The sequence below is a fragment of the Egretta garzetta genome, unplaced genomic scaffold (genome assembly GCF_000687185.1).
Source record: "Egretta garzetta isolate BGI_Z169 unplaced genomic scaffold, ASM68718v1 scaffold126, whole genome shotgun sequence".
NCBI classification, from domain to species: Eukaryota; Metazoa; Chordata; class Aves; order Pelecaniformes; family Ardeidae; genus Egretta; species Egretta garzetta.
In genome coordinates, this window is record NW_009260128.1 from 4441067 (window position 1) to 4451832 (window position 10766).

General features: G+C 37.4%; 1 protein-coding gene across 1 annotated transcript in view; it reads right to left on the bottom strand.

The window, feature by feature from the left end:
• The window catches only part of DOK6 (docking protein 6), a 172185-nt gene that overhangs the window by 91842 nt on the left and 69577 nt on the right, over positions 1–10766 (bottom strand). The window contains exon 4 of the mRNA XM_009641470.1: positions 9002–9121. Within this exon, the coding sequence (XP_009639765.1) occupies positions 9002–9121 (120 nt within the window). The remainder of the gene's footprint in view (positions 1–9001; positions 9122–10766) is intronic.

A 10766-nucleotide genomic window follows, 5' to 3' on the forward strand; every position in this document is an offset into this window, starting at 1 on the left:
ATTGGTGACCACCAGGTCCAGTATCGCATCCCCTCGGGTAGGGGTGTCTATTACCTGGCTTAAGAAGTTGTCCTCAATGCATTCAAGAAACCTGCTGGATTGCCTACAGCTTGCCGTGTTGGTTTTCCAGCAGATGTCGGGGTGATTGAAGTCTCCCAGTAGGACGAGAACCTGCGAGCGTGAAGCCTCCTGGAGTTGGAGGAAGAACGCTTCGTCAGTTGGCTCCTGTTGATCTGGCGGCCTGTAGTAGACACCAACCACGAGGTTCCCTTTGTTGCCTCTGTCTCTGATTCTTACCCATAAGCTTTCGACCTGCTCGTGGCTATTCTTCAGGGTCAGCTCTTCGCATTGAAATGATTTTTTGATGTAAAGGGCAACGCCTCCGCCCCTCCTTCCTCACCTGTCCCTTCTGAACAGCCTGTAGCCATCAATAGCTACATTCCAGTTGTGGGATTCATCCCACCAAGTTTCCATAATGGCAATCAGGTTGTAGCTTTCTAGCATCATGACAGCTTCCAACTCTTCTTGTTTGTTTCCCATGCTGCGTGCATTTGTATAGAGGCATTTCATCTGAGCTGTTGGCCTCGTTACCTTCATAGCAGAACACCCCTCATTTCCTTTGAGGTGCTTGACAGGCTTTTCCTTGTTGGCTCCTACTACCTCAGGAGCCTCCGGCTCACCTCCACCAGACTTCAACTTCGCTGCTGTGCCCCTGGCATGCTGCTGGGCAACAGATTGAGGGCTCATACTAGCCCCCAATCCCTCTAACCCTTGCATATCATCTCCTACCTTGTTGCTGGCAAGCCCGATAGGTTCCCCTTCCCCCTTCACATCTAGTTTAAAGCCCTTTCAATGAGCCTCGTAAGCTCCTGGGCAAAGACCCTCATCCCCCTTTGAGAAAGCTGGCTCCCATTTGACGCCAGCAAGCCCGGTGCAGTGTAGACCATCCCATGGTCAAAGAACCCAAAGTTGTGGCAGCAACACCAGTCGCGAAGCCACGTGTTAATAGATTGAGTCTGCCTGTATTGCCCAGTGTCTCTGCCCACCACAGGAAGGAGTGAGGAAAAAAATAACCTGTGCTCCAGATTCCTTCACTAACCACCCCAAGGCTTTGAATTCTTTTCTGATCACCCCTTTTTTGACCACCTTCTCCCAGGTTTTACTTCTCTTTAATCACACTAATGGGTGTTAGCCCTAAAAGTTTTGGTTTATGACTAAGGTCCCAAGTGTTAAACTCCTAATGTTTTGTAAAAGTCTTCTGACACAAAGCACAAATATATTAGCAGGTGCTGCTGAGATCGCTGCAAAGAATTTCTCTTAACCCTCAGAGGATTGTGTTAGGCACAGGTCTAACCTAACTGCTACTGAAGTAAATGGACAGACTTACATGGGAGTATGGGTTAACGACTGCATTGGGAAGGGAATGGTGGAGAACAAGATAACATACTTTGCCATGGAATTATAGTTTTATATATATATATCTCTATATGTCCCTTTTCAGTATCCATATATTATTGTGATGATCATGCAAAAATGCATAGGAGCTATGCAGGTGTGCTTTTATCATATATTAGACTCCAGTTTTGCATTGCCATGCTGTTACTTCCTGTTATTACCTCCTTTATTTGCAAGAAAGATACAGATGACCAACATATCACCTGGTTCTCTTGGCCCCCCCTTTACATTACATGAAATCACACAATGTGTCTAGAGGGAAATGGGGCTACTATATGACAATGCAAATCTTTCCCTGTCTTCACTGACAGAGCACCTCAGACAACAGAGAAAAAGGTGCAATTATTTTCTGAAATAAATATTAAACTATTGTGTTGAAGGCACAGAATATTTCAACTTGTTTTAGAAGTTACCAGGATACCCATGAAATGCTCAACTTCTCTGAAGTGTTTGAGGATATTATTGCATGAAGGGTATTCAGGACATACGGTATCCCCAAACTGTCAGGAGACATTTGCTGACTTTGCATGGGAGGTCAGTGTCTAAGGTGAGGTGTCATGGATTAAAGGAAGTATGTCTGATTAAACTGAACATCAGCTCTAGGGCAAAATGTAGCATCCTTGGAACATACTCAAATTGGCAAGAAAAGCAAGTGTACAAACATATGTGCTGGAGAAGACTGAGGATGGATAGATTTGCTTTTGAAATGAAAACTTACTATATTTCCGAGTAGTGGGAAATTGAGGACATGGAAAGGTGTGGATACTATAAAATGATTTTAGGTATTAAAACACAGGGTCCAATTTTTCCATTTCAGAAAATATTTGAACAGGTATCTAAGTAATGGTAATACAATATTCAGTTTTTAGAGGTAAGTTTTGCCCTTAAACTCATCCACACAAACCCAAACATCCATAGGCTAGATTTGGGAATCACAGCAGGATTCTATCACTGTATCTTCTGAAATACATTGAATAGGATATTTAGCTTCCCTGTGGGTCAGTCACCATCTGCATAGGAGTGGGATGAGAAAATAACAGTTCATTGGGTAGTAAGATTAAGTAAATAGAAGATAATGAGGGACCCAGAAAATAGGGTGAAGGAAGAAACCGAACAAGTAGATGCTATCCTGTTGGACAAGACAAGGCTAAGACAGAGCAGGTGTAATTCCACAGCATTCAGCATCACTACCCTCCTCCCTTCTCTAAAATTGGTGAGAGCAAATTTCAGGGCATGGGGGAGCCAGGATGGGAAAAAAATGCTGATATATTGCTACAATTATTATTCCACTCTTTTTGATGTAACGGCTCTTTCCCGTCTCCTTGAATAAACAGACCAATACTTCATCACACACTTTGTGCATGTAAAGATACTTAGCATTTGGGCTTTGGCAAGAATATGACCTTTAATAACGTTTTCCAGAGCACAGGAGCATAAGAGTCTTTGCTAAAATGAGCATATTGACTGAGCTGAAGACTTGGCAGAAATTCTTGAAACGCTCTCAGCCTTTCAGCTCAAAGACCAGGTGTACCGGGGAAGCAAAATGACTGTGAGGCCCGATGATCCTGGTTCTGCCATTTTATCACTGGATTCCTTTGCCTAAATCATCCTAGCTGGAAAACTGACCAGATGACGTTGCAATCTTGCAATCTAGATGCTTTGTTTCATTTCAGCTTTAATGAGAGGGAAAAACTACTTATGGAAGGAGACAGTCAGGTTCACAGGTTCTATCTAAGAACAGCCTTTAAAAGCAAACATTCAGGTTCTATCTGGAAGAAATACCTTCCCCAACCATGAGACTTCTGCTGCTGACCATCTATGGCTAATTTTCAGGTAGAAAGAAAGCTTCAGCTCTTGAAGTCACAGCATTTTGTGTTTACTTATGTATCAGGTCAATTAGAACGATTCTCTCCTGCTTTACACAGTGAGGAACCAGGACTCCAGAATTAATTTCATTCCTTTGCTTATAATTATTCTGTTTGCTTCTTTTAAAAATGTATGGAAGTACTTATTAACACCTCAATGAAAATATAAAGTTTACCATAAAGAAATTATTTTAAATTGTTTCACTGATAAGCAGTAAGGTAGAGAAGAATCTGAAATCTCATTGGGTTAAGCAGCCATTGAATCTGTAAACACCTTTATTTTCTGAATAAAACTGGCTATGTTTAGTTTATTTTCTTAAAAAAACAAAGTATAAAAATGGATTAAGGATAACAGAAGATGAATAAAAAAATACAAAATGGTTTTAAGTAGTAAATCACAATCAGAAATTCTACAGACCCTAGAAAATGCTCTAAACCAAGTCAGCTCTCTGAACATAATTACAAAGTCTCTATGCTTTGGCTGTAGTTTGTAATCTCAATATGCAGCATAAAGAAATAACTCATAATCCTCTTCTGAGGATTCAAGGACATTGTTCACTATGAAAAGCTACATTTTTTACTAACAGAAATTAATGAGTTTCTTGCAATTAAAACCCAGGAAGCAAGAGTGCTGTATTGTGGAATATTTTTAAATAAAAAAGGAAGGTAAAGCAAAAGTTATGAAAAAGAGGAAAAACTTTAGAAAGGAAGTAATTTCATGAGATATTAATTTAAATATTAGGCAGGGAGTAAAAGTAAAAAATCAATTATTTTCCAACATTTCCAGGCTTCTAAAATAAAAATTAGCTTCAAAATGCTTTAAAAGAAAAAGCCAAAGCATCATATTGATATCACAAGCATGACACCTAACAATAAATGAGCTACAGCAGCAAAAGATAGTTCAGGCCTTTTCTTCCATTTAAAAATATGCATTTTTACATTTGCTTATTTTCTTCACTGTTTACATCAGATTTCCAAGTAGCTTAACAGAATGATTTAGTACAAGTATTCAGCTATTTTAGTGTTATTATTCAGTATTCAAAATAGATAGGAATAGAGTCTTCACCAAATCAAATCACCTGCTCTTAATGAGTGAATTTATTAGTATTGTCTACACATAATGCTTTTTTACCAAATATTGTCTTGAATATTCTGGTTTCTTTTTCACAGTAAACATGGTCTGTCACTGTATACTGTCAATTTGGATGACCTCTTTCTAATGACTTCTTTTTATAAAGAATGGAAATACAGTGACATATTGGAAACAGTGATAGTTTGAAAAAAAATCATAAACATGGACAAAATCTAGGTATGACGACAGTCAGGCAGGTAAAACTATTTTAAAAATAGATTTGTTTTTGTTGTTATATATTGGGTGTATTACAAATGCTTCCAAATGCATTGAGAGCTGTAAAGGAAGTTTCCAGTTTTTCCAAATAAAGACAGCATTCAACATTCATGATTTGTAAGTATCACAGGCTATTGCTTAGAAGACTATTTGTCAACAGTGTTACCAGATCCAATTGAGTCCAGATTTTCTTTCCTCAAGTTATAACTGCATATTATTATTTGTCTTATCATTGTATATACAGCTCCACTGCCATTATACTAAATTCATTATGTGAATAGGATCATAGCCTTTACTGCTTTTGATTTAATAATATAGTAATTGTGTATTCAATAATCTAAATGAACATTCATAAACAGGAAGAGACAGTGTTTGGTGTGGAAAGAAATTTAAACAGAAACAGGTTGATGCTATAGGGTCGAGGAACACAAATCACTTGTATTTGTGGGAGAGAAGGTAAAATGGTTGGAGACTAACAGAAGCTTCATTTCAAATCTCACTTTTATTGGAATCTGCGTACCATTGCAAACTAAGCAGTTATTAGTTGTGAGCCTTAAATGTAAAAAGAAAAACACCTAAGGGTCATTTTCCTCAGCAGGGTTTATACAGTAAGACTTGTAATACTTCTTGAAAATAATAACAGAGATGAAATTCAGTGAGAAGCTTTCTGTTACTCATGTGCTTTGCACAAGAATTGCTTAGATGTCTTCTCTATTCTTCCTACAAGACACAATAGCTAGAGGTCTCTGCTATAAGCAGTGCAGATCTATAATTTGCCTCTTTCAGCTGTCACCACTGCAGAATTGCTTGGTGCTGGAGGGTCAAGCAACCATGCAGCTACAATAATATAGACCTCACTAGCACTTACTGAACAACTCAGAACTATAAAAGAAGCTCTCTTTCAGATCACTGACATTTGCACACCAAACTGCAACTTTGCCAGCCTTTGGAATGAAGCGTTTCGCAAACCATATTGTTGCATTTTTGCCACAGAGAATCAGGTGTCTTCCCTTGTGAAATCGAAAGCTCATTTCAGGAGAACCACAAGAGTGAGAGCAGAAGGATAAACAGGCTCAGATGTAACAAAAAGAGATATAGAAAACACATGTATTTTCCTTGCCAACTATTTTCTGAAATGTGAGTCCTCAGTTACAAAAATAAGTAACACATATCAATTCGTATCGTCCCAGGGCATATATGATTACAGTTAAGAAAATTATTATGAATGTTGCAGACTGAAAGTACTGGCTACAGTGGTCACACACAGGGACTAAACCACAAACCTACAGAACAGAAAAATTAGGGTTTCTTTCCAAGAGATAGCCAATTTACCTGATCATTTTCCAGTGAATACTCCTACAAGTATGTAACATACATCATACAAATGCCCTTTAAGGACAGGAATGGGCAAGTTGTTGTACAGATGAAGAACATTGCGTATTAAAAAATTATTGCTAGGAAATTGTAAAGCAGCACATGAAAAAAACTAGTTCTTTTATGATCAAGGAAGTATCTCTCAAATTTTAAACATTTCAGAAAATCTTCAGGGCAAAGTAACCATTTGAAAGAAGACAGTGGAATAAGATGGAATTAATGGTTAATACGCTTGTTCTTTTGGGATTAATGGTATTAACACCATGTCATATTATAGAGATATCAACAGTATAACACCATTATTCCATCGCTTTTAGCCCTTAAAATGTAAAATCAATGATAAATCTAAAACTGAAAAACCACTGGCTCTGTAGTCTTTATGATGCCATAGTCCTTATGACAATGCAATCTGTGTTCTTGCTCAGATACTAAGAGACATCTTTTTTTCAGTGACCTGAAGAAAAGCCCTTGTATGGTTCAGGCAACAGAACCCGCACGAAACTAGATGCTGAGGTTTTACAATTCTATTACAGGTTTTACAAACTTATTCTCACATCTCTGTTTCAAGTAAATATTAATACATTGACTAACTCAAGAGGAATTCTATGAAGTTGACATAACTCACAGTACATTTTGAAACTATGACATTCAAAGGTACCATACCAGTGTACAGTTTTTATTTAACACAACAAAAATAAAATGACCCTGAGAGTGACACAGCTGTCATTTTCACAATGAACAAGATTTTAGACATTTCATTCATATAGTTACTTTTCATTAGTTTCAAGTTGGAAAATTAACTTTGACCTTTCAGTTTCAGCTTTTGCTCAGTAGACTTTTGAAAGGTTTTTAAGTATCTTTTGAACTACAATTTTTGATAGCATGCCTTTAATACAATATGGGGAGAGTGTGCAAGAAAATAAATACAAAATTTGAATTTTTTATCAGAGCTCACCAAATGATTCCGCCCCCCAATTGTTCACCTCTTCCATAAAACTGTCATGTGGGAAATGACACTGCCAAGTTTGCAGAATAAGGAAACTACTACAAACTGAAGTCACAGTTCCACTCGATTTTACTGAAGGAATCTACTAAAGAAATTTGAGTGCAACTGCATGTTCTTACAGCACAGCTAAATGAACAAAATGTTGATTTCATTCCAATAGTAAGAATCTCTGTACTATTCCCTCCTTCCAAGTTGATTAAAAGACCCCCAAACTAGATTTTTTTTTGCTTCTGAACAAGACAACTTTGAATTTCAAATATGCTTATAAAAAATGCAGAGCTGTGCATTAAAGGGTTGAGGGAAGGACGTGGAAATGTATCAGAATCACTTGTCTGAGATACTGTAACTAATGATTTAGCAGAGCATGCTCATCAAATATTGGATTATGTGTATTCAGTCACTTGGGTTAAAAGAATATGGGTAATGATACCCTCCATGCATTCTTATTCATGTGATTTGTACAACAAATACATGCTTTGCCTCTTTGTTTCCTTTCTTTTATTTACTTAGAACAATAGAGATGCTAATTATGTTCATATGTGTTGGTTGGTAGCACTGCAATTAATTTCTAGACTAAGGCAATTGAATCAGGACTAGTTCACACAACAGAACTAATCTGTCTTCTGGAGGTCATGTGTGTGTAACTGGATCTCTTTCAGCAACAAGATGAAATGTAATATTTGCCATCTATGTCTGAAAGCTGCTGGACAATACATGAATTCACTGCAAAAAGAGCTTGAGGAATTTCAAGCTATTTTTCTGCTCACATTACAGGTTTTTAATGAGATTTATTCCCTTTCACATTTCTGCAGGAGCTCCACCTGCTCACATAGTTCTCTCTTCAATAGCATGCATTTGAGTTTTATACCTAAATATAGCAGATAGGATGCTTTGAGTGGTGTCTCATCATTATCACTTTCCTACAACATTAGTAGCTCTTCCTTTGTTAAGTAGTTTGAGACTACAAATTAAATCCTGTGTCTCATAGCAAGCAAACAAATTCACAAACCTTTGAATTTCTTTTAAATCACACTTGAACATGTCTGATTTTTGAAAAAAATATTCTCAAAGCTTTCTGTATATTTTATGCTATTAGGTTCAGAGATGTCTGGACTGTTCTACAAAATTAATACAATATCATTATAGCACTATTCATTCTATAATTTAATTATGTAATTTTGTTTATAATGATAGTTGGCTTGATATTTTATGACCATTAAGGCAGTTTGGTTTATTACTTTGTTAAAAGCTATTGGATCTTATCAAAGCATCAAGACAGTAATAATTATTGAGAGCATAATTTAAGGAGGAATAAATGAGAACATTTTGTGTTGCCCTCATGTTCATTAATAGGAATTAAATGACAGGATAATCACAGTATTTCTTTTGTTATTGCATATTCCATCCACTAGCATCCTTCCTATGCACATATCTAATCTAAAGTTCTGTTCCAAATAGCCTTATATGAAGACTTACAAGCTCAAGCTTAATGCTGACTAGCATCTGTCATTGCCCTTTTCACCTGTATCTGACAACATTTAGATGACTTTGACTTCATTATTCAAGACAGGTTTAAAGCAAATTTGTGTTTTGCAATCCAAAGTGGTGTTGATATGTTCATCACTGTCTTTTAAAGGCTGTGGAACAACAGCTGCTGTTTTATTCCTCTGCACAGAGGCCATTGTTTCCAGAACCAGAAAGGTCATAGTCATCATTTCCCATGACAGGAAAATGTGAACACAATGAAGACATGAAGTCACTCCATGCATGCTATTTGGCATGGAATTTAATAATCTTTTTTTTTTTTTTTTGTGGGAAAACCAACATTAAGCCTCAAACCCACATCCATATGTTTAGTTATTAAAAATGATGTGCTTCTAGCTAATAGTAAAAATCCTCACAACAATAAACACAAGCAAAGATAACATGGGACATCACCAATTACAAAATTACCATTTTGTTCTCTCTGGACTCCAGCAGCAAGCAAATCTGGCTCCCCAAGACTTATATCATTGAGTCTGGTTCCTAGACACTCCATGCAAAGATGCTTACACCATTCCTCTGCCTCTAGTTCTGGAAAAAAAGAAAAAAAATTGTTTGTGTTAGCATTTACTCAAAAAAGTGTGAAGTTAAATCAATACCTTCTTACTGACCAGCTTTATGACAATATGCTTGTGTTGAAACATGAGCTATTAGCATAAAGTTCCACATGAATTTCTTTACCTTGATCTATGAATTTCTAAAAGGGTTTACACTATTAGGACTGTATCATCCATTTTCAAATTTGGGTATAGGAAGTGGAGTTAACAAAAAAGAGAAGACAGTAGTGAGTTTTTAAGTCAGGATGTTTCTAGCAGGGCTTCTTGAAAGAAAAAAGGCAATTTAGAAAAACATTAGATATAGTATCTGAAATATTCTTTACTGTTCTTTAGGTGACTCTTAATATTAAACCACTTTCTGTTTCTAAAGGTTCTAGAGTGTTTTTCCAGGAGCAAAGGAAAAAACAGTGATAAAAAGATTTTAAAATGTAAAACTTCTTTCTCTGCTCTACTGAATATCTATGGCTGTCAGGTTAGTCTGAATAATTAATTTCTTCAGTTCTGTTCACCTTCTTTTAGTCTCAGAGCAATTTCAGAATTAGTTGGAACATTTGTATGAAAATGTGAAACCTCCTAGTTCTTTCTGAGTCCTTCATTGTATCCCACTGACATCCACCTGAGACCTCCCTCTCTGCCAGTCTGCCAAGACATAAACTCCCCGAGGCATAACCCCCCAAGACACCACAACAGCCTCCCCTCCACACCCAGCCTCATCCTATCCACTCCCCAAATTTAATATCACTGGCTAAAATCTCTGGCAATGGTCAAAAAAACAACATCTCAAGTTGGTGTTCTCATGGTGTGAAACCACAACTAGTAAAAACCATGCAACTAGGCTGACTGTCTTTTATTATAGGACAGGCTTAATCTAAGGGAAACTTTCTGAAGAACGCGACTGGCACCAGGCGCATGCTGAGCATCCACTGTTACAGTCAGTCTATGTCTGACCATGTTTAGGAGTGGGTGACTCCAGTCGTCTAGAAATGTCTCTATTAAACTGCCACAATTTTTTCATTCCTATTTTGGGGGATATCTGGAAAATACTTCTGTGACAATCTCTCCAACAAAATGATGAAGTTCAGAGAGATAGAAAAATACTTCATGCAAGCCCTGAAGCATCTAGTGATAATGACTCATTGTAACTAGTGAAAAATTATATCCAAGAAAAATCTTTCCATGCTTAATTGGTACAGTCCTCAAATCCTCACCTGGTTAAGCATAGATCTTGAGTGACAGAAACATTTGCTGGACAAGAAAGGGAGATAGGCATGCAATTCCAGGTCTCGAAGAACCTTTGGATAGCTTTCTTTGTTCAGGGCCCTGAATAACACATTGGTCCTCAGTTATTCTGGCTATCAGCTGACTAACCTGATCTCCTTCTATGACAAGGTGACCTGCTTAGTGGACAAGGGCAGGCTGTGGATGTTGTGTACTTGTACTTTAGTAAAGCCTTTGACACTGTTTCCCACAGCATTCTGCTAGAGAATCTGGTTTGCCATGGCCTGGGCAGGCATACTCTTTGCTGGGTAAAAAAACTGGCCAGATTTTCAAGCCCAATGAGTTGTGGTGAATGGAGTTAAATCCAGTTGGAGGCCAGTCACAAGTGGTGTTCCCCAGGG